Genomic DNA, 24,830 nt, shown 5'->3' with positions numbered 1-24,830 from the left:
CAAACTCCATTGTGATTGCAGATCAGCGACAACACTAAAAAGTTTCCTACTACATTAACCAGTCATTAAAATACTCAAACTATCAATCCACCACCACTATTTCTTCTTATTGCCAGGTGTACAAAGGAAGGACTGGACTTGAGTCTGTAGGGGCAGATTTACAAGCCCCTTGCGGCTCTTTTGCTCTGCTGTTGTGTGACTTTTGTGACGCAGCGGCAGAACAAAAGAGGCGCCATGGTGCGGCGTATATTAACAACGTGACGCATATGGGAGATGCATCACGTTGTAAAGCCCTGCGCCATCAGGGGGCGTTCCGGCGCAAGGTAGGGCGTTCCTGCGCAGGAACGCATCCTAAAAGTGGCTGAGGGAAATCTACAAGATTTCAATCAGTCACTTTTAGGACAATGATGCGTGACTCAAACCCTGCGCCTGCTTGAAGCAGAGGTACGGCTTGACGCAACATTGGGGAGATAGGGCACCCCAGAGCATTGCTGGAGCTGTGCCATCGTTGCGACGCAACTCCAGCAATGCGCCGCCTTTACGGCACAGATGCGTAACGCTTCGGTGACGTTTTGGGCCCATGGTGTGCCGCATTGTAAATACGGCGCACCATGGGTGGTGGTGGCATGGCGCACAATTACTGGAGCATCCCTGCTACTTTGCAGGGATGCGCCGGTAATTAAAAATCTGACCCTTAGTGTCTAGCATTACGCAGTTCTTTAAACTACACTCATACATAATTTCTCAGGCCAATGAAATGAACACAAAATCGAAAACAAATAAGCATAGTAGCAACGCTACTGAGAAGGAGAGCAGTGCACCTGAAATGCAGGGAAGATTTTGAAATATAATTTACCTACAATGTAATCAGCAGCATTATTGCTCTTGGTAAAAAACACAAATTTGCAATATAATAACACACAGAGCAGGAGAAAACAGAGTAGTGAAGAAATAGCTACTACTACTCACCAAGCCCGGGGATCTCGAGGCCGAGCAGGTTGATCAAGTCGCGTTCCCGGTCCAGGAGATCCGTCCAGCGGTGGGTGGCCTGGTTGTAGGTGCGCCGGACCCGAGAGTGTTGGTACATGGCCCGACACACCTTCTCCCACCGCTTCCGGCGCTCCCGGATCCCGTAGCCGCTAGCGATGTTGCCGCCTGCCATGATGGTCCTGGGGAGGCGGCGCTGGACATAAAACACTAGTGCGGCCACCTCCTCCGCGCTAAAGATCTCCCGGGCTGTGACTGTCTCCCCCTCAAACGCCCGCACGGGAGCCGGGCACGGGGTGCGGGACCCTTCCCCTTCTCATGCTGCTTCCCGGCTCCCTTTACCATGGTCTGGGCAGAAAGGAAGCTAAATATTAAAGAAGAAATAGAATAGGGAAGAAGAAAAGAAAAGAGTTTAGAAAAGTAGTTTAAAAATAAACAAAAGTAACAGAAAACACAAATATATAGAGCTAGAAAAATAGAGCGATAGATAATAAGTAAAATAGATTAAAAAAAAATTAAAACAAGCAAAGGATGGCAGAGATTGACAGAGGATACATAAAGCATGCCAAGAACCATAGCAATGAATGAAAAACAAGATGGCCATGCCCGTTCACGACCGCGTGGGTAAGTTCGCGCGAGATTTTCCTCGCGATCACACACAAACTTGTACTAGCGAGCCGCACACTTTGCGAGATTACACATAGCGCCCGGAAACGGAAATACGTCACGCAAACAAGATGGCCGCGCCCGTGAACGACCGTGAGGGTAACCTCGTGCCGTTGCGCTACAACCGGCTCGCTAAAACGCACAAAACCTTGCGAACTAACACGCCGCAAAAAAACGAATCGCATATTCGCACAAATTCGCGGATTCCGAATTCGATCTCGCGCAAATTCGCGCCCCGTGAATCCCGCGAAATTGCAGAAAAACAATTTTTGCAAAACTGAAAGCACTCAGCAGGTGCAAAAGTTCAACCTCATCATTAGTAACTATTCCCTGTAGTGCTTCCTGAGGGCCCCCTCCAGAGTTCAGTTGCCTACTTGAAACTATTCTATGACCCTGCTCTGACCCTCACAGCAGGCTCAGAGAATAGCTACAAGTAGGCCACAAAGGTCCTGTGAAAAAAAATTGCACTGCAACAGAAAGCAATTACAGATAAGGAAGCAGGTGCCAGGTGTGCTGCCTTTTCCCCCCATAATCTACAGTGATGAACCAGAGGGTGGCATTAATGTACCAGAGGGTGGCATGGGTGAACCAGAGGGTGGCAGTGGTGAAACAGAGTGTGCTGTGATGAACTAGACGTAGAAACAACATAGTCGCGACCGTTGCGACCCGACAAGTAAGTTTGCGTTTGCGAACTGGTACAAAACCCTTGCGAACTGGCAGAAACCCTTGCAAACACAAAAAAAAGAAAAAATCCGCAAATTTGCGAGAGTTCGTGGATTTTGCGGATTGCGAATTCGCAAAATTCGCCCATGCTTACTTTTAATTATCTCACTAGAATTTAGTCTGACATTGAACACGGGAGTCAGAAAAGATATCTTTACTTTGAAGACGCGGTGTCTGATCACAGCTAATACCAGAATGTCTTACTTCACCTATATCTGACCTGCTCGGAGAGAAAGACGTTTCTCTTGACACACCAAGCATGCGCGAGTTCACTAACCCTCAATGTGTGAGCAAACCAAGACATGCACAGGTTAGACTGACTTTATCACTGGATACACTTCTTCAAATTGAAAGACAAGCGGTACTAAATAAGACACCCGTTGTCTCTACCCTTCACTAACTACCACAACGAAGAACAGGACCAAAGCTCTTTCCTCTGGAATTCTCTCAGGTGAAGTGCGCGTCGTGATTGGAATACAAACACTAGAACGCTGCTAAGAGAATCGAGTTGGCAGACATCTTTGAATTTCAGCACTGCCAGCTCGTCCTCCAGTTTTTTCCCAGGCAATTGTTGAACTCCGAGGAAGAACTATCCTGAGTATCCTGACATCCGCACACGCACACAACCATCCACACACAATCAGCCAAGCGCCCTCCACGCACATCTTCAGCCAAGCCCCTTCCAGACTCACCGCCAGCCAAACGCCCCTACGTATAAATAAAACAACAACATCCCTGGCTCCTTCATGGCTTTCTGCTCCTCTGGGGGACAGATTAGGGACTATTGCCCTCATCAGGCTGTGGCAATTTGTTTTTTGGGGGGGGCAGAGACATTCGCATGTCCCTTTTGGGCAGCCCCCATCTCCATGAAAAAAAAACAATCCCTAGGGCCTAGTGGGCTTTCTGCCCCCGGGAGGCAGATCAGGGGCTATTTCCCCATCTGCCTCTGGGGGCAAAAAGACTGTGGGATTTTGGTGGGGGGGCATTGGCATGCCCATTTTGGGCAGCCCCTCCTAACTGCAGTGAAACACAATCCTTGGTATCTAGTGGTCTATCTGCCCCCGGGGGGTAGATTGGGAACTGCTGTCCCCATCTGCCTCCCAGGGGGGGGCAGAAAGACTGGAATTTTGTGTGGGGGGGAGAGGCAGGGTCAAAGGCATGCCGATATTGGGCAGTTCCAACCTTAAATTCTGTGGGGGAAATAAATCCTGGCCCCTATCTCCCCTACAGGTGGGGCTGAAAGACTGTAATTTTGCGGCAGGGGGTGGGGCATTGACATGCCCATCTAGGGCAGCTCCCACCCCAAATTCAAATTAGAAAAGAAATCCTTGGTATCTAGTGGACTTTCTGTCCCCAGGGGGGCAGATTGGGGGCTACTGCCCCCAGGCGGGGCAGAAAGTCTGAATTTACCTAAATCAATATGGGGGGAGCAAAGGCCCTCACCCAAGGGTCCGCACCTCTAACCTCCCTTGTGCCTAGTGGGTGGATCCCTGCTTGGGGATTGCCCTCCTGGGGTGATCCCCAAAGAGGGATCTACTAGGGAGGGGTACCATTGTAAAGGAGAAGAGATTCTCCTCTTGCCAAAGATACCTCTCCTGATTTTCGCCGTGCTAGGGGGGCCGAGATAGCCCCCTGAGCACGTACAAAGCGGAACTGAAATGAGACTCTTGGCTCATTTCAGTTGTGTTTTCACTGAAATTTACGTCAGCGCAACGTGCCTGCTGATCGTCATTTCAGGGAAACAAAACAAGCAGCCTCGGGAGCTGGAAAAGCTCTTCCCCAGCTCCTGGGGCTGTTGTGGGGAAAGGGAATCCCTCTGGTGCCCGCACCGGAGGAATTCCCTGTGCCATGTGATCGGAGGGCCAGGGGGCGTCCGACGATTATTAGCACTGGTGAGGAAAGGAGTTCAACAATAACGTCTTCTTTGTGCTTCCACTGTCTTATAAGAATTGTCCACTTTCTGCAGCTGTAGTATAAATAAATAAAAAAATATTTCTCCTCGTTGTGCCTCCCTTATGCTCCCCTGGGGAGGGCATACGTTTTTGGGGCTACTTCAGATTTACGATTTCTCGTAAATCAGGGGCAGTGTCAAAAAGCCATGGATGTTGCTGGGAACGCCCCCAGCAACATCCATTGCACGCCCCTTTACGCAGAAAACGATGTCAAAGGGAACAATATTTACAAGGCAGCATTGACCCAAAAAAGTGGCTTAGTGCTGCCTAATAAATTTGTAGCAGGCTCCTGCGCGAAGGAACATCACGAAAAGTGGTGCACTGGTAACGCAAGGTGCCTTATAAATGAGGCCCATAATCTTTTGAGGCATGTTACCCTTTTCTGCAGATATTTTAAGAACCTTCCTAACCATCAGCAAGAATCCAATTTAGTCCATTCTCTTCCCAATTCTCAGTCCTTCATGTGCTTCTTCTGTTTCAGTCAAGGAATAGACTCTGTATATCAATGCTGCCAACATATGGAAATCATATTGGTTCACCAAGGAACTTGTATCCACAGCCCACCTCTTAACCTTCAGTGCTCAAACTGAGGAAAGGGGGTTGGCCCCCCAAACAACACTTATGCTTTCTAGAGCCTAGGATCTATCCTAGAATAACCCTCAGAGAGGCCCTAAGATAGCAGGTCAAAAAGTATGAGCTACAATAGTGACCAATTTCCCACACCCATTCACCTAATCCCTGTATGTTGGCATGAGCACACTTACATCTCTGCTTTTTCACACTCAACTCTTGTTGGGCTGATTTCTAACTCCTAACTCTCAACTGACGTGTTGAAGCATGAAAAGTACATCAAGTGATATGTTTACTGCAGTGTCTACTTCTGTGGAGGAAGTAAGTCTCTTGTCTACAATGGCGTAACAAAACTTGAGGGGAAGCTTCCATACAAAGTAAATGCAGGGGCCCCCTACACTCTGGACACAGTCTAGAGCTCCCCAACCAGGGGCCTGCCCGGGGGCTTAAAGGAGCCTTACGTAACTTAAGCACCTCAGCACCACGGAGGCTTTGGGGCTTTTGTTACGCCACTTCTTGGTGTTGGTATCAATAATGCATCTCAGTGAAAATAGAAGGCCTAACACCATCAAAAGTAATGTGCTCTAGTTAACTCCCCATAAGTATGTCATGGCTTGTCAAAGGCACACAATACAGCTTCACATTCTTCCTGTACAGATCATTTCTGTAAGCAAGCTTGGAATCTCAGTTTTATACTCTAAGCACTTAGAGCCAGATGTACGACCATTCCATTTTGCAAATAGCAAATTGCGATGTTTTACGACTCCCAATTTGCAACTCGCAAAATGGAATGTACATCAGTGACTGAGACACTGTTTGCGATTCTCAAATGGGTCGCAAGGGACCTGCCTCGTTAACATTTATGTGGCAGGTTGCAATTTGCGGCCCATTGGGAATGGCCTGCAAACACAGGGATGGTGGCCTGCTGTGGACAGCAGATCCCCATGTCTGTGTTTGATTTTTCAATTCAGCTACTTTTTTCGTCAAATGCAGCCCGTTTTCCTCGAAGGAAAATGGGATGCTTTAAAAAAAATATTAACATTTCTCAAGGGCAGGCAGTTGTCCCTGCAAACCAACGCCTGGTCTTGAAAAATATTTTCGCATCTAGTCACAAAGGGGAAGGGTTCCCCTGAGGACTGAGGACCCCTCTCTATTTGCGAGTGGCTTACCACATACTTGAAGAAGGCGATAAACTGCGCGTGTTGTGTGACTGCAAATGCTGTTGCAAAACAATGGTACATACCATTCTGACTGCTATTAGGAAGGGACGCCCTTGGCACACCCCTTCCTAATAGCCACTCGTAAACACTATTTTGCAAGTCACCGGTCTGTACCTACCCCCACCTTTTTTTGTGGTCGCAAACGGGCTGATTTCCGAGTTGCGACTGCAAAAAATGGTTGTACATTTGGCCCTGTCTCTTAATTAGAACCTAATAATGAGAAACAGCAAGGTTAAAGATGCCTTGTTCATTGCTTTAAGATCTATTGCACACTTGTACTGTCTGTGTTACAGGTTTTTTACATTTTAAACTAATGATGTAAAGGGTAAATCTAGTCCTTAACCTTCTGTTTGATTTCTTGGCATTGTTTATTGTTGTGCTGGTTAGAAAAGGGTGGGTCGACCCTTCAACTTCTACTTGATTCCTGGACTGAGGGGTACACTTGCACGCTTTAGTAAAAGTTCAGCCAAGTCATTCACCTTCTGCATGATTCCGCAAACAAATTTATTGGCGTGCCCTCTAGCGAACAGGCAACCCAGTTTGTTACCTTCTATAGGATTACTTGACTGATTTTTGTTGTGCTCTTTAGTAAGGGGCAGGCCTGATCATTCACCTTTTGCATAATTGGGCTTATTGCTGTATCTTCAGTAAGTAAGCAGCACACCAAAGTCTTCTCACTGGAAATGGGAGTATCCATGCAGGCACAGAGGTATGGGTCCTTTACTGTGTGTTTTTCTCTGATCTCAGCAGGTGGAAGTTTCAGCCAAGGAACTGGTGGGGGAGGGCTTGGGACTGCAGGGATACAGGGGTTTAGGCCATGGCCCTGTCCAGTGGGAGTATAATTTTCTGCTCCTGTTATGCAGCAAAGTAGAGGATTGACTGTAAAGGCTTGAGTTTTGAATCACCACATTATTGAGAAACCGCAAGTCCCATGCCATCGGGTTCCCAATAGTATTCCCTACTAACTCTGAAAACCAAGAATAGATCAGGAAAATATCACCTCACAACAATCACTGATTATATTTTAGCTCACCTCAGTGGGCTACCATTTTCTCCAAACTTGAATTGGTGGAAGCATACCATGAACTTGAACTAGATGTGACCTTCAGACAGGTAACTACGGGGTATATCACCAACAAGTAGCGATATTTATCGCTAAATAGGCTTAGCGACATTTTTTTATCGCTGAGCATCGCCGGAATTTATCGATGAGATATCGTGCTATTAGCAACGTTTATCTCCAAAGCGATCAATTTTCCGGCGACAGCGGCGAAATGCGTGAATATCGCTGAAAATACAGCGATATTCGCGCATTAGCGATGAAATGCTCTCAGCCATGTTTTCCACCTCCGATTGGAGTACATAGCTAAGAACTGGTCTGGGCAGGTGTTAGTATTTGCAGATATTCATGCTTAGCGCAAATATTTCCATCGCTACGCCTGCCTTTCTAATAGGCGATAGTGATGTTAGAGACTGTTTTCAGTCGCTAACAGTTTGGGTACACCCACTTTGCATGTCATTAGCGATAAATATCGCTAACATGCAAAGCGGGCCCCAAACCGCTCGCTATCACCTAAAAGCTGTCGCTAACTGCTGTTAGCGACAGCTTGCTAATAGGGCGATAGAATTATCGCCGCTTATAGGCCGAAAATGGTCGCTAAAGCAGCAAAAATTCCGTATTGCCACCCTTGATAATATGCCCCTACCTTCTCAACAGAGCTGGGTCTGAGGTGGCACAAGAGCCTACATTTTAGAAGTGGGAGGTCACTATGTTGCATGCAAAATATCACATGGCAAATACATTGCATCTATTACATCTTGTGAGGTAGGTATATAATTACTGTTCTTAGCTCTTCTTATACCTTCCTCACAAAAAACAAAAGCTATTTAATTGCTTTCACTGTTCTAGTCCAATCTTAAACCCCATCTCCTTCTTCATTGAAAGCCTGAAATGTGATGTGATGTGAATGAGAGACTGTGTTAGTGTAGAAGAGTGTCTAAATGTTTTGTATGACCTAGTAGCTGTAGTGATTCTGAACAGAAATGGAGGTCCAATATACTTTTTTGTTTTGGAATGCATTTTTTTATTTTATTAAAGCGTCTGAGATTAATTGTATTTAGGCGTAGAACGTGGGGGCATATTAACAAGCCCTTATCTCCACCACAACGTCATTTTTAGTGATGTTGTGGTGGTGATAGGGGATTTGCCTTATTTACAAGGCAGAGTTAAGCCGCTAAACTGGCTTACGGCTGCCATGTAAATAAAGCACCCTTTGTACTTTGCGTGAAAGGGGAGAGTAATGGGTGTTGTGGTGGGAGTTCAACCACAACACCCATCGATTTTGATGATTCCCCATATTTACAAGGGTGGCGTAAATAGGAGGCAGCGTAAAAATTAAGACTAGGGAAAACCTTGTCTTAAACAGGTAAAACAAGGAGAAATGCTTTATTTCTCCTTGTTTTTGCTGTTTCCATTTGCGCCATGTTATGCAGCACACATAGAAACAGCAAAAGGCCATTGATTGTTTTTGTGCAGGAAAGTGACCCTTCTTGCACATAAACAATAAAGAAAATGACGTTTTGCAATTTCTATGTGTGCTTCATTAAGCAGCACGCATAAAGGTTATCCAATAGTGTTTATGTGCAGGAAGGGACACTTTCCTGCACATAAACAATCTTCCCCTCAACTCAGACACCCTTGCACTATGGTGCAAGAGTGCCTGCGTTGGCGCTAGGCTTCTAAATCTAGCGCCAACGCAGGGGGATACACAGGGCTGCACCATATTGTTGTCAATATGGTGCAGGCCTGGGTTTCTGAAGTGATGGAGCACGGCGTTAAGACAAGGAGGCTAACGCTGCGCCTTACCCCTTTATTGTAGATATGCCCCTTGGTTTCTATCCAAATGTATCTACAGATCCAAGGGGGTATTTTGTGTGAGAATACAGGTTTGAGATTATTTAGTGGATGATGGGGACCTACGAAATTCATGTGTGTAATAATACTTTGAGTATGGAATATGGTGTTTTAAGTTGTCTTTCAAAGTTTGATTATATCCAAGTGCAAGTTATGATATTGTTGCTTGCCTATTTTGTGTGTGAAAATGTGTTTGATTTTGCTCAGAGTGTATTGTGTATTGTGAGAGGGAAATAATGGATGTGGTAATATAGGTGGTGGTAATAGTGGAAAGGTAGTTGTTGTGGTTGTCATGGTAGTGGTGGTAATGGTAGCAGTTTTAATAGTTGTGGTTATGGTGGTGTTGTAAGTATGTTGGTGGAAGAAATTCTGATGATTGTAATATTAATGGTGTTAATTGTTGTTTTTAAGGGTCAGGAATGCTGGTGGTGTTAGTTGTAAAATCAAACACTGCTAGCCTCGAAGTTGTTATCGAATAAAGCCCACAATTCTTCTAACCTGACAAACACAGAATGGAAAGACCTGTAAAGGGGAAGAGTAGGTAAGAGAACAGAAAAGGCGAGTAGGAAAACAAAGGAGAGGAAAAAACATAGGAGAAGGGCACACTTTTGTGTAGCCAGAGTTTATATATTTATCACAAAATGCATTTTTTTTTCAAATAATCTTGATTTAAAAAAAATTCACCCTCATACTAGTAACAGTAATCTTTCAATTCAATTCAAATAAACTTTGTTACGTCAATAGACCATTAAAGTGCATATGCATAATAACATTTCATTAAAACAGTAAAAAAAATCCTTAAGAGCACAGGGTAGAACCCTCACAGCCATGTTTATAAATACCATCGTTTGGAGCCTGTGTCCCTTACATTATACAACAATAAATACAAATCTGAAATGTTAATAAGAACAAGTATGTTACATAGTATAAAAATTAGAAAAGGACTTAAAAAAACCTCAGAAAATGGAGATCATTAAAATGAAACGGATCCAGTTTAAACGTGAAAATATTCGCGTCTTTAACCTATACATTGGCATTAAAAAATGTTTTGCATAGACACCACATGGAAAGTAAAAAACAGGACACCGCAAATACAACAGGCAATTGTGTGTTGTATTTCAGCAGTCCCAATTCCACTGCCCAGTGCTGTGTGCTTAGGTTTCTGCATAGCTGAAGCAACCAGTGATACCTAGCTTTCCTGTAACCAGGGCAGGGTATGTGGTATCCTGTCTTCTCTGCAATACTGCATACCAGGCAACCTAAAGAATCTTTCTAAACTGGGATTCTGCACTGCACTCCTAAATTCTGTCTGACAACAGTTTTGTAGAAAGTTTTAACTGAAGCCTAGACCTTACCTGGGATTGTTATTCCCATTATCTGCCAGGGAGTTGCCGATGAGGAGTTCGGCGCCATTCATCCTTTCTGGAGCAGTGAGTGTATTAGTGATGGTCACATACTGAATCTTATGCGGCTTCAACAAATCCACCCTCCACCATGGCGACATTTCATGATCCGTATGGGCGCAGGATCCCTGGTAGAAATTTGGATTCTGGTTCCCATCGATGGCATTAATAGCGTGTCCAAGGTAACCAACAGATGCACTTTTTCCAGCAAGCAGGGTTGACATGGCTGCACGACCACGAAGAGCTACATTTTCTACTGAAAAAGAGAAAATATCAGATGAGAGCATGATCAACAGTAGATCATCAGTAGAATGTACAATGCATTATAAAGGCATCCTTGTTTCTTGTCTGAATGAGTAATATCAACAGCCCTTATCATGAAAGAAAGATTACTGCAAAGGCCTATATGACCATCATGCTACTGAGGGTCTATATGTCTAATTTTATAGTATTGTGTTTGTAGAAAAACATTTTATTTGTCTACAAGCACTACACTTTTTGAAACATTTATTGACCTTTGCATGATGAAATGACTGGATACATTGTTAATGCATTTCAGCTGACCCCATATCGGGTTTTGATTGGCCACATGTAAGTACAGCTTCCTTATAGTCACAGTAAGTATATGGTAATTGTGAAAAACTGGGTTGATGGTTGAGTTAACCCTGCTCATGCATCAGCCACTATTCCTGTTGGTGTGAACCAAAAAAGTCACAAAATTAACTGTGCTTAACCCTCTGGTAGCTTGGTACAAAACTAGTCAGACCTAACTAAGAGGCAATGTGCAGCACACAAACCGTAACAAAGTTAAAACACAACATAAGAAAATTGCCACACCAATTTAGTAAATAGAGTAAATTGTAATAAATTATTAAAAACCAAAACAACAAAAATCCAATCAGTAGAAACAAAGTCATGAATTTTTAAGGTTTAGGGTAAAAACTAGCACCTTGAAGATCAAAACTCCAACTGCGGACTTCTAGTCGCAGGAGACCGGGTCAAAATTGAAAAATATGGCTGTCTGCGATGGAGCGAAGGTTGAATAAAAGTATAGGCTTGGGCCCAGTCAGCGCTTACCTTCGAACTTAGAAGGAATTTCAGCAACAATTGTCTGAAAAGGTAAAGTTTCAGTGGGGCAAGGCTACAGGAGATGTCCAAGGAGGAAGCGTCATTATCTGGGAGCTGCTGGATAAAGTCGCGGTGAAGATTTCCATGTTCGGATTTAGGGCCTGATTTAGATCTTGACGGGACTACCATGATCACTCTGTGGTAGCGGTTACAAGTACTCCGTCGAGCCCGCCATTTTTAGATTTGGACTAGCTGATCAGCCATCTGCCTTAACAGACTGTTCTCTGTCGGTTAAGTGGCTCACCTCCTCGGACGCAACGGGCTGCTCTGCCGGCTAACAGTACTCCATCGCCATCAGGGTGGTGGATTTCACATTTCCGCGTGCAGGGTCTATTGCAAGACATATTCAATATTGTACTGTTCTTGAGCCTTTAGAATGAATGGTAGCATCACACACCTGATATGTTTGTGCTAATTGTTGTCACCTGCATACCTCCAAGCATCACATGGAGGCCTGGAGGACTGGTGGTGGTTATCACAGCCCCCCTATACCACTACATCCCTGGGAGGAGAAGGTCTTGCAGGTCCCATATCCTGAAGGGCTGATAGGAATCCCTGGTGGATTGGAGACTGGTAAATCATACTTTTTAATGTGTCACTAAGCATACATGTAGTGTATGCATTTAAATTAGCTGTTGCTAATGCATTTTGCTCTTTTTTTACATATACTATAGCAGCCTCATCGCTCATCTCAGCCTCCCACCCAGCCCAACTATCTACCCCAACTCATGTCCCTTCCTCAACCCAGTTCCTAACTCCCATCTCAATCCCAGGCACTTCTTCGCAGGCACCCACTCCAACAGACACAAGCAATACTATCACACACACACATAAACACAATCACACAAATAAACACCCATGAATGAATCTATAACAAAATATCGACTACAAAAATATCTACCTACCAAAATATCGAAACAAAAATATCGATTACATTAATATCGAGATCCTATCTCTAACAAGGTAAGTACAAAAATATCGATTTTTTTTAATCGATGTCAAAAATATCATTTTTTTAAAAATATAGTTTTTTTATTATTAAAAAACATGGAATATTGCCAAAATAATACTTATAAATGTAATAAACATAGTTAAAAATATATTATAATATTTAAAATTAATAAATAATGTAATAAAAACGAATAATAATAAAGATATAGTACATAGTATATACTTCATTAATAATACCTCTAATAAATTATTTTAATAACTTATAAATAAATGAAAATGTAATAAATTACAAATAAATGTATATACATCAAATAATAATATAAATAACAATTAATAAAAATGTAAAATAAATAAAAAAATGAAATACATTTTGGATTGCGTAAGGGTAAACATTACTATTCCCACTCCAGAGAGTGCAACAGTAGGGAAAGGTTTGGATAGCGTAGGGGTAACAATTACTATTCGAACTCCAGAGAGTGCAACAGTAGGGAAAGTGTTGGATAGCGTAGGGGTAAAAATTCCTATTTCCACTCCAGAGAGTGCAACAGTAGGGAAAGTGTTGGATAGCGTAGGGGTAACAATTACTATTCCCACTCTAGAGAGTGCAACAGTAGGGAAAGTGTTGGATAGCGTAGGGGTAAAAATTACTATTCCAACTCCAGAGAGTGCAACAGTAGGGAAAGTGTTGGATAGCGTAAGGGTAACAATTACTATTCCCACTCCAGAGAGTGCAACAGTAGAGAAAGTGTTGGATAGCGTAGGGGTAAAAAATACTATTCCAACTCCAGAGAGTGCAACAGTAGGGAAAGTGTTGGATAGCGTAGGGGTAACAATTACTATTCCCACTCCAGAGAGTGCAACAGTAGGGAAAGTGTTGGATAGCATAGGGGTAACAGTTACTATTCCAACTCCAGAGAGTGTAACAGTAGGGAAAGTGTTGGATAGCGTCGGGGTAAAAATTACAATTCCAACTCCAGAGAGTGCAACAGTAGGGAAAGTGTTGGATAGCATAGGGGTAACAATTACTATTCCCTCTCCAGAGAGTGCAACAGTAGGGAAAGTGTTGGATAGCGTAAGGGTAACAATTACTATTCCCACTCCAGAGAGTGCAACAGTAGGGAAAGTTTTGGATAGCGTATTGGTAACAATTAATATTCCCACTCCTGAGAGTGCAACAGTAGGGAAAGTGTTGGATAGCGTAGGGGTAAAAATTACTATTCCAACTCCAGAGAGTGCAACAGTAGGGAAAGTGTTGGATAGCGTAGGGGTAACAAATACTTTTCCCACTCCAGAGAGTGCAACAGTAGGGAAAGTGTTGGATAGCATAGGGGTAACAATTACTATTCCAACTCTAGAGTGTGCAACAGTAGGGAAAGTGTTGGATAGGGTAGGGGTAACAATTACTATTCCAACTCCAAAGAGTGCAACAGTAAGGAAAGTGTTGGATAGCGTAGGGGTAGCAATTCCTATTCCAACTCCAGAGCGTGCAACACTAGGGAAAGTGTTGGATAGCGTAGGGGTAACAATTACTATTCCAACTCCAGAGAGTGCAACAGTAGGGAAAGTGTTGGATAGCGTAGGGGTAAAATTAACATACTTATAAATAAATGTATTTTTTCAAATAATAAAAAACTTAACTAATAAATAAATATAAACCATTTACAAATACCAATACATAATTATTAAAAACATGATTATCAAAATATATTTAACTAAAACAATTAATAAAAAATACCATTTAATGATATTTAATTACCAATTATTAATTAATTAACAATTATATAATTAACAAAACAATTAATTAAAAAACATTTTACTTAATTACATTTAAATTACTTCCCACCCTATTCCCCTATAAACCCACAACCCGCTACAGAACATAATATTCATTAATCAAGTAATTAAAATAAATTACCCATTAATTAAAAATAATTACCAATTAATTAAAAATCATTTATAATTCCGACTAATTATTAATTACTTTAACATAAAATAAATGAATTCCCACCCTATTCCTCTATAAACCCACAACCCGCTACAGAACATAATTATCTATTAATCAATTAATTAAAATTAATTACCAATTAATTAAAAATAATTACCAATTAATTAAAAATAATTTATAATTCCTACTAATTATTAATTAATGTAAGATAATTAAATTACTTCCCACCCTATTCCCCTGTAAACCCACAACCCGCTACAGAACATGATTATCAATGAATCAATTAATTAAAATGAATTACCAATTAATTAAAAATAATTACCAATAATTTAAATTAATTTATAATTCCTACTAATTAATAAGTAATTTAACATAATTAAATTACTTCCCACCCTATTCCCCTATAAACCCACAACCCGCTACAGTACTAAAATACAAAATTACATAAAAATAAATTTAAAACATAATAAATACATAATAATATGCACAAAAATAATTTAAAAATCGATATTAGTAACATCGAAATTATTAACATTGATATTACTAACATCGATATTTAACACTTGAATATTACTAATATCGATATTAAATCTATCGATATTACTTACCTTCTATATTATATCCCTTCGATATTTAAACTTCGATATTATTGTATATAGATATTTAAATATCGATATTTTGTCTGCATACGCCCATGAACAACATACACACGCTATTGAAACTACACCCATAAGCACCACACCCACGACTATCACAACCACACCAACCACACACCCATCAAAACCAATACACTTACATAAAAGCACACCTACACACAAGACAACACCAACCAAAGGCAAACACATACACTCAGCATATGATCGATCACCAGCCATAAAAAACAGATTTAAACCTCTGCAACATACACCAGACCCACATGCAACTTGCAAACATACAGTCACAAGCACATCACCCGCTGCAGCTCCCTGTAACTCCAAAAGCCACTCCTCTACCATCACTCGTACCCTACCTCCTTTTCATTCATTCTTGTAATTTTTGCCATTGTTAGAAAATACATGTGAGACTTCTCTATTATTTTTATATATTTTTAATATTACAAATGAAATTTTAGTTAAGTGGTAATACAGGTGTGTTTATTTACACTTCATAAGTGGAAACATAAACACATATGCATTACACATAAGAATAAAATTCCATGTGCCCTACTCAAAGCTAAATGCTCTAGGAAATTGAAAAACCATGTGGCTCAGGTTGTCAATATTTTTTTGTCAGGATAACAGGGGGCAGAATTGTCCCGAGGATGTGGGTGCTAGGCTTGTTGGACAAGGCTTCGGTATTAGATTGGAAGGGGTGGGCATGGCCAAATGCGGGGATCGCTGTTATGCTGCAACAGATGAAGGGTGAACTCGACTCAGGTACTTAGAGGGTGGGCGCAAGAAATTGCTGATGGGCGGGTAAGTGGGGGGAGTGAGGCAAGCCGTTCAAAGGACGCTGGGCTTTTAAAGAAGGTGGTAATGTCCAGCTCACTGCTGTACTTTTATATGGAATATTAATTTTAAAAAGATCTAGAAGATCAAATATAGTATTATAAAAACGTGCAAATATGTATTTTAATTAAAGGTGTGTTGTGCATTGCTAGGTAAAAAGAGGATTATTGCTGGCACAGGCACCTGTACCAAGAAGACAAATGACTGAAAAAAGAGAATAAAATGCAGATGGAAACACTGAAAATGTGATGTAAAACACCTTGTTTGCAGTGTAATATTTATATAAAAAGAAAACATTTCTTCCATCAGTGTGCAAAAAACAATGTCAATGTCACTGTATATATTATTTATTTTTAGAATGTGACAGGGCACGTAAAGAGCATTTAAATGCTCTATTCCAGATTGATGGTTGTCTATAAAGGTATTTTATAAAAGATGTCACATACTGCAGAATGACACAGTTGCTACTCATTTAAAGACTACTAAGCATCTGTTTTGTGGTGAAAAATTCACAAACAAACAAGTTCTCAAAACTAAGTCACGGCATGTTGTCCGTGTATGTTGATGACAGCTCTGCAAAAAGTTATACAAAAAGTTACATACATGCAATTAAATGTTTCACTTGGGGGATGTGGAGGTGATCCTTTTAGCTTCGCAAGGAAATTAAGGCATTTTATTTGAAGGAGAACCACTAAATATACTCCAATACACTATTATATAAATATTACAAATAAAAAAACACAATTGATGATGTTTCATACGAAGGTATGAATTATACCATGGAACACATTGCATGACATTTCTCTTTCCATATATTCACCAACCACAACTAATAAATATAACACATCATGCCAAGCTATATGTTCAAATAGTATATTGTTGTATCAGTCAAATCCTATGTTTGTGTTTTACATTCAGACAGCAATACATCATCAATCATTAAATGTGCTTGTTTATGAAAATGTACATTGTCATCGAAGAGTAATGTTACCTTTGTATCCCGCAGAGCTGCTGAAGATCACAGCACAGACACAAACCAATGCAAGGAGCACTTTCATTCTGGAAGAAGAAAAAAGTCTGCTCAGCCAAATGTAAAGTATTGAAACCCTTTGAGGAACTCTACAATATGCACTATGTACACGTAGTATAACATATCTCTGAAGTATAATGAGGTACTGCAGCATCGCATCACATAAGGCACATTGTGACATTTAATATGGGACTCTGTAGCTGGGTATAGGTGCTCTTTGGAAATGTTAAATAAGTCTCAATCTCAGATTAAGGAAAATAAACTCATATTCCAACAACTGTCATCCCAATACAGTGCTGGTAGAAAACATCCCCAGCTGAGCAGCCACCCTGGACATCATTCCCACATTCACCCGGATGGACTGAACCAATGGTGATAAACAGCTATTAGTCATTACTATATTTCAAAATAAGTAAGCTGCGTGACCAGGGCTGGACTGGGATTGCAGACCAGCCCCGGCAATTGAGTCTGACCGTGCAGGGATTGGCGATAATGCTTTTGTTACAAGGGGCCGATTTTGCAGCACTGCTACAATACCGGCCCACAACAACAACAAGCATTTGCAATGCAATAGGTCTCGCATTTATGAGAGTTTGAGCTATTGGCATTGTAAATGACAATGCCTTTTATTTAGATGTTGTTTTTTAAAACAGATAAATAAAAGGCATTGTCATTTACAATGCCAATAGCTTAAACTCCCGCAAATGCAACACCTATTGTATTGCAAGTGCGGAGAGAGCATGTCTGCCTGCGCTATTTGAGAAAATAGTGCTCAGAGGCTGTAATTAAAGCTAACCGAGCAACAACACACGTAACAGGGGGTGTTGCCAAGGGAGGTTACAAAATGAGACAAGGTGGTATTAAGGAGAGACTACTAAGCCTTTTGACCAATGAACAGTCACAGTTTACAGTGGACAATGACACAAGCCAATAACAAATTTGGGCATAGAGTGGGTGGAGCTTCAAGCCCCTACCTCAATACAGCATGCCTCGCAAAGCAGCACATGCGCTGCCCAAGCTTGACCTAAAAATGGCCACCACCGGTACAAAACCGGCCCCCACCCTTCCTCTTCCGGCCCACCGGGGAAACACCTGGTTCCCACTACGTCCAGTCTGGCCCTATGTGTGATCCATATCTTATTTAGAGAGAAGTCAGTGCTGTAATAAAGACAACCTGATGGATGAAAGTAGTGTTCCTATTATCTCCAACACTTTTCAACTTCTGTTTTATCGCATGCATGAGAATCGTATGATTGAAGCCTTCCTGGACACACTGAACATACCAATACCTTCATACTTAACACACATTAAACAATGGTTAGAGCCGAGGTGTGTTTCAACTTGCAGCAGCAAAGTTATGGATAGAAAAGCTTGACTTAATCTTATCCGCTTGGAAATCCCCCCGTGACCCCTTGCTACGCCACTCCCTCTAGTTGCATTCCATTCCATCCTTACTTAGCTTAGCTTCGAAGCCATAAATCAGCCATGTGCAAACCTGTATTGGTCCCACCCACAAAAGCAACAGTTCACACCAAATCACGACACCATGGAGATGCGGTCACATTCCAGTGCTGCAGTTACTCCTTCAACCACCCATTGGCTGTGTTTTTTGCTTTTCACTCTTCTGTGCGTCGCTGCCTTTTGGCCAGGTTTAAAGCATAACATACCTCGTGCATAGGTATATGATTTTACAGTCACACTCAAAGACGTACACACACACACAATATCGAAATGTAGTATACACTCACACACAAAGCTAAAGTTAACAGACCCACAAAGCCAAAAACACCCTCAGACACCCAGCCTTAGAGAAGCACAGAGGCACACAGGCGGACATTGGTCTCTCATCGCGTCCCCTGTCCACCTACGGTCACTGCGGGTCATGTCTGACTATCCATGAAGATAGGCAGTGAGGCACGTGCTGCTGTACAAAAATCCATAAATACATCCATACAGCATGTTTAGGTCTCACCTCGCGGCAGAGTCCCGGTGGGCTCCTGAGACAGGTTCTTCAGCCTGGTGTCGACTCTCCTGCTCTCACGAGATGTCGAGAACCGCGAGGGTCCCTCGGCTTTGCATGTGACTGTTCAGTAGCCACGCCCGCAGTGCTTCGAAGACCAGTGGGTGAACCCCGGCGAGGGGAAGTCCCGAGGAAGGGTTGGAGCTGACCCCTTCCTTCCTTCCTTCGATTCAGAGAAGTGTCACTGAGATAACCGTGGAGGTCTTCGAAAATGAACGACACAAACACCCATGCAAACGTGAAGACGAGCACAATTCCCATGCCATTCATTCTATACTTATTTCCGTTTTGATGCTTATAGTAAAGGTCTTTGCTATGCATTCTAATGTATCAATGTGACATGGTTCGTCATATTAGCTGAACCCAAAGACACACACTCGACGACACACCACAGTCATATGGACAAACGTGAAAACATAAACAAGCAATTACACGCAAAACATATACACTACCACACTCAGACCTACACACAATCATATACACATATGCATGCTACCACCCTTAATCATATATGCATAAATAACTAAGGCATGTGCACATATATACACAACAGTCATACTTGAATTTCAGCTTAAACGTATACATATACCCACAGCTTTGCAACTACACACAGACACAAGCAATGCACTGAAACATACACATCCACTATCACTCTCAAATATTACAAATACACATGTACACACACACGAACACACTCAGTCAGTTATACATATGCAAGCGAGGGCACAAATATATACACAGTCGCTCCCAAACAAAGAAATATACACATGTGCTCGCTACAATCCGAGAAATACACACATGCCACTGCATACAGACATGTACACAACTATCTTAAAATACATTCATCATACTCGAGCAGAAGCTCCTATAAGCAATTCAAACACACACACACAGCCAGATACAAGCATGCCATCATGCTCAAAAACAGGGAAAGCGAATTTGAGGCGGATTGGGTGATCAATAGTGCATACAACACAACCTGGAAGAGATATGATCTTGCTTAAACTTCAAATGAAATCAAAATTTGATATAGTGGTATAAATGCTAAAAACGTTTTGTAATTACTAAAATTCAAAGGACAAGATCAAAAGAGCTGAGTCTTGACAGCTTCCCAGAAAGCAAAGAGTTCAGCTATACCTTTTCAAATATTCAGAGATGGCACCAAATTCTGATTTAGGAACCACTGTGGAGCTTAAAAAGGAACAGTGAGGTCACTGCTAAACAATGCAGGTGTGGAGGCTGGAAGAGCTTTTGGATGTTAGCTTGGAGTTACCTCCCAACCATGCTCTGTCACTGTCAACCTTTCAGCCAGTCACAGCACAGGCAATGGCTGCTCTATTTTCCTGCAATATTAAATGGCAGAATTTACACATTAATGTCACATGACAATTAGAGGATTGAATAACCTGATTCACCTGATAGTCCATGGCAAGTGTCTTGTCAAAAATGGCTCCCAGCGTTGTTACTTTCTTTTTGCCTTGATTCCCAGTGCCACCTACCCAGTGCTTAATTTGAGCCCGTGGTTGCCAGTGGGGCCCACTGGCACTCATTTTTGTGCACTGGGCTCTTATTTTCCCGCAGCAGACTTTTACCAAGAACAAGAGAGGAAAACACACAAAGTGGAAAGACGTAGGAAGAGCAGGATGAAAAACCTTCACAAAGGGAGAAAACGGGAACCTCAAGAGTGAGATAAACGGACAGGGACTGCCTGCTGGTGGAGAGTGTTCAAGAGTACACCGCCTTGGTATTTGGCGCACCGACATTTAATAGCACCAGCCACAGGCGTCTGAGCAGAGCTTTGAGCATCAGCACCCCTTCTTTTACAAATTAAGCACTGCACCTACCCAAACAAGCATGATGTCCAAAGCTCCAATGTTTATAGTGTGATTTCCAGAGCTCCCACTTTTTAGCCCGTGACCTGTGCCGACAAATACAATATCTGTTTTAGAGGCATTTAGATTCCTCCAACTCTGATGAACCATTTCTTCTTGTAGCCAGCTTCTCTGCTCCCTTCCTCCCAGCATCTGTGATAGCCAGAACATCCGAACACACCTGTGTATCATTCGGCATAGTTTTGCAAGCTGATTCAGGATTACCCACAATTGATAGCGAGGGTGGACATAAATTTTGAAAAGGATAAGTGAAAGACTCGCATGTCGCCCATTCATCCCTGAGGAATTGAGAACTGCAGGGTCAGCAGTCCAGTCTGTAATGTGACACCACTTCCTGAACGAGGTCACACAACAGGAAGAGGAGCAAGGACAAGGGATGAGTTGGGACTGGCAAGGAAGGATGCATGAACAGGATCAGCTCCAGACTGTCGCGCAAAGAAAGACATTGAGGAACGACTGGCAGGGATTTCCCAAGCAGGAACTCAACAGACACAACCCATGAGGTAGCCCCAATGCACTGTAATGGTGCTTAAATCGTCAATAACTGCCACACTTTCCTTACATCAATCAAACAAAAATTCAACCATCAAGAAAGGTACCTATCATTCTTGCCCCCAACCTTACATCAATAAAGCCAGGTCACCCCATGCTCTACATTCAATATTTTAGTGTAGGGATTGATCAGAGTTGTCTCTGTACCTCTCTTAGAGCAGAATAAAGCATAAAAAAGTGATAGATGGAATGCTTGAATTAATCTGAACCACTGGTTATTACAGGGGCTGCATCCCAATCCATTATTATTTTGCACACCATGCCACCTCAGTTTAGTACCAGCTACATCCAAATCAGTCTTGACCCTGCTCCACTGGGAACAGTCCAGCCCGAACTGCCAAGCAAGTCCTTCCGGAACTGGAACACAAACAACCCAGGACCCGTTTTGCCCTAGTTATGGGCTCATCGGCCGGGTATTTATTTATTTTATTTTATTTATTTATTTTATTTTTGGTATTTGATAGAGCGCGAACAATTGCCCGTAGGCGTCTTGGTGCTGTTACTAATGCAAACTTCTCCACTACTGAGCTTCTGGTAATTACTGATTAAACAACCAGGTTTTCAGTTGTTTTCGGAATGACTTGAGAGTGGGGCTGGTCCTGATAGACTGGGTGAGTGTGTTCCATAATTTTGGTGCAGCAGCCAAAAAACGGCGATCCCCCCAATTGACCAACTTAGTGCGAGGCACCACCAATTCGTTAAGATTGGAGGAGCGGAGTGGTCTTGAGGGACTGTATGGAATTAACTGGTCTCTCAAAAATTGAGGTGCTTGTTGATGTAGTGATTTATAGACTATGCATAGGGTCCTAAATTTGATACGGTTTCCAATGGGGAGCCAGTGATAACTTCTGATGGTATCGGCTATGAGTTTATACCTGGGAATTCCCGGGAGAAGTCTGGCCGCCGCATTCTGTACCGTCTGCATTTTCTTAATGACCCTGATCTGGGCATTGGCGAACAGGCCATTGCAATAATCTAACGCAGAGAATACTAAGGAGCTTACCAGGGTTCTGCCTGCACTCGTCGGTAGAAAAGGGAGGATTTTTCTCACCAGGCGTAGTTTGTAAAAAGCTGTAGCAGCGGTCTGATTGGCATGGGCAACAAAATTAAGGTTGTTATCAAAGATAACACCCAAGTTCCTCACCTTGGAAGTTGGTGTTGGCAGGGTTCCGCTTGGCTCCAGTGACACAGTGTGCACTGGGCATACCTGTCACACTTAAAGTGACAAACTAAAGTATACAAAAAGTGATGGATGGAATGCTTGAATTAACCTCAGCCACTGGTAGTTACTCAGGCTGCTTCCCAATCCTACCGTAGAGTTTGGGGCAGCGCGGTACCAGTGTTTGCTGGGTCACCCGGTGTTCAGGCCGTGGAGGACACTAGCGCCATACCTGCGAGTGGGCCGGGAGCCAGGGGTCCTGGTTCTGGGCATGGTCCAGGTGCGCGAGTGTAATATCATAAAATGATGTCTGCAACCGGTGATTGTATATGATTCTTTATTGAATGACGAAGCGCCGGGGATACACAACTGAATCCTTGAAACGGTCGGCGCCAATGAAAGAATGATGGTCGCCTTCCGTTTCCGTTTCCCTTGCTTCCTGTTCCGCCTAGCGGAACACTAGTGCGCTAACGCTAGAGCGTTACCACATATCTCCCCCCTTTGCTACAAATTGAAACAACAATTAAAAGTTCTTACTTCCAGTCCATGTTAAAGTCCTTAAACCTCTCGGGTGTCTTCACTTCTCTTCCCACTCTGGTTCTCACCTTCATTGCTCCCTCTCTGCACTCTTGTTCTATGCCTTCTTCACCTTGATTACCACTCTTGTCTGCCATATCCTTATTCCTCTCTCCCTTCCGTTCGCTCCGCTGTCCTTCTTGCTTTCCTGCGCCTTTATTATCCTCGGTTACTTCCTGCTGTCCTTCTTCTACGTTCACATTACTTTCTCTGCTACTTTCTTCTCCTCCATCTTCTTCGACATACTCTGGACCATCTTCCCCTACACATTCCTCCTTGATTGTCCTGCTGCACTTTGCCATCCTGTCCTGCGACCATACCTTTCCGTCGCTCAGCAAAGCCGATCGGTCGTACGGTTCCAAAACTTGTAATGGTGGCGAGAACTTGCTCTCACCCTTCTTCTTGTGGACTGCTAGTTTGACTCTTACCCAGTCCCCTTTCTCTAACTCCGCTCTCTTTACTTTGTGGTTCTTATTGAAGTGTGTCGTATAGATCTCCTGTGCCCTTTCCAGGTTCCTTTTTACCACTGCTGGAGACCACTTGCTCTGTATCACTAACTTCCTCCACGCCAGGTTGTCCTTTGTGAACGCTTCTCTCCCCCTCAAAACCTTGAAGGGGCTGTACCCGGTGCTGCCCGGCGTAATCCGGTATGCCCAGACCATTTTTTCCAGCTCCTTCTCCCAATCTAATCCGTCGTTGATGGCGGCTTGGATGGTTCCCATGATCACGCGGTTAAACCGCTCCACTTGGCCATTTCCTGCGGGATGGTAGATGGGTGGGTGCTTCACTTCTATCCCATTCCTTTCGGTGAAGGTTGTCCATTTTGTCGAAGTGAACTGAGGACCATTATCACTAATGATGATCTTCGGAATACCTTCTCTTAGGAATGTGGACTGCAGGAAGTTCACCACCGCCTCCGTGTCCATGTTTTCTCTTATTTCAATTTCCGGCCATTTGGAGAATTTGTCCACCAAAGCTACAACATATTTCTGAGTACCTGCTTTGTTTAGGACTGGTCCTAAAATGTCCACTGATAGCATTTCCCACGGTCCATCTGGTATGGGGAATTTTCCAAGAGGTGGTCTGATTAGATTTTGAGATTTGTCTGCCTTGGCACAAGATTCGCACTGTCTCACGTGCCTTTCAACCTGCATATCAATGGCCGGCCACCAATAAGCTTGCCTGGCCAGGGCTTTGGTCTTGGTGATGCCCTGGTGTCCTTCGTGTAGTAAGGCCATCAGATGTTCCAGTACGCCCTTAGGGGGTATCACCTTGTCACCTCTCATCATGAAGATTGAGTCCTCGGCCAGCGATAGTTCCTCTCTGACTTCCCAGTACCTTCGGAGCTCTTCTCTTAGATGTCTTTTCTCTGGCCATCCGTGGACAACATAGCCTCTGATGGCTTCCAAATCAGTATCTTCTTTGTACGCCTCCTCCCACTCTTGCTTACTTATTGCTTTTTCCGCTTCTTCGATAGTGGCGACCACATAGCCTTCCCATTCTCGGTCTTCTTGGTCATTCCCAGCTTCCATGGCTGCTGCCCTGCTCAAAAAGTCCGCTACTTTGTTTTGTGGCCCGGGGATGTGTTCCACGTCGTACATAAAGTCTAACAGGCGCAGAGTCATTTTTGCAATCCTAGGCGTGGCATGCGCATG

The 24,830-nt window shown here is 42.9% G+C and overlaps 1 protein-coding gene across 2 annotated transcripts in view; it reads right to left on the bottom strand.

The window, feature by feature from the left end:
- LOC147709522 (fucolectin-like) overlaps window positions 1-19,100 on the bottom strand; it is a 63,352-nt gene extending 44,252 nt beyond the window's left edge. The window contains exons 1-3 of one of the 2 annotated variants that reach the window (XM_086928065.1): window positions 18,949-19,100; window positions 16,938-17,005; window positions 10,388-10,691 (exon numbers count right to left, since the gene is read on the bottom strand). In XM_086928065.1, coding sequence (XP_086784191.1) covers window positions 10,388-10,691; window positions 16,938-17,004 — 371 coding nt within the window. In that variant the 5' untranslated portion in view covers window position 17,005; window positions 18,949-19,100. The remainder of the gene's footprint in view (window positions 1-10,387; window positions 10,692-16,937; window positions 17,006-18,948) is intronic. The other variant, XM_086928066.1, reaches the window with a different exon arrangement.
- Window positions 19,101-24,830: the final 5,730 nt, after the last annotated feature.

Source organism: Lissotriton vulgaris, chromosome 6 (genome assembly GCF_964263255.1).
Source record: "Lissotriton vulgaris chromosome 6, aLisVul1.2, whole genome shotgun sequence".
NCBI classification, from domain to species: Eukaryota; Metazoa; Chordata; class Amphibia; order Caudata; family Salamandridae; genus Lissotriton; species Lissotriton vulgaris.
Note: the sequence above shows the minus strand (reverse complement) of the source record. Positions and strands in the feature narration are given on the sequence as shown.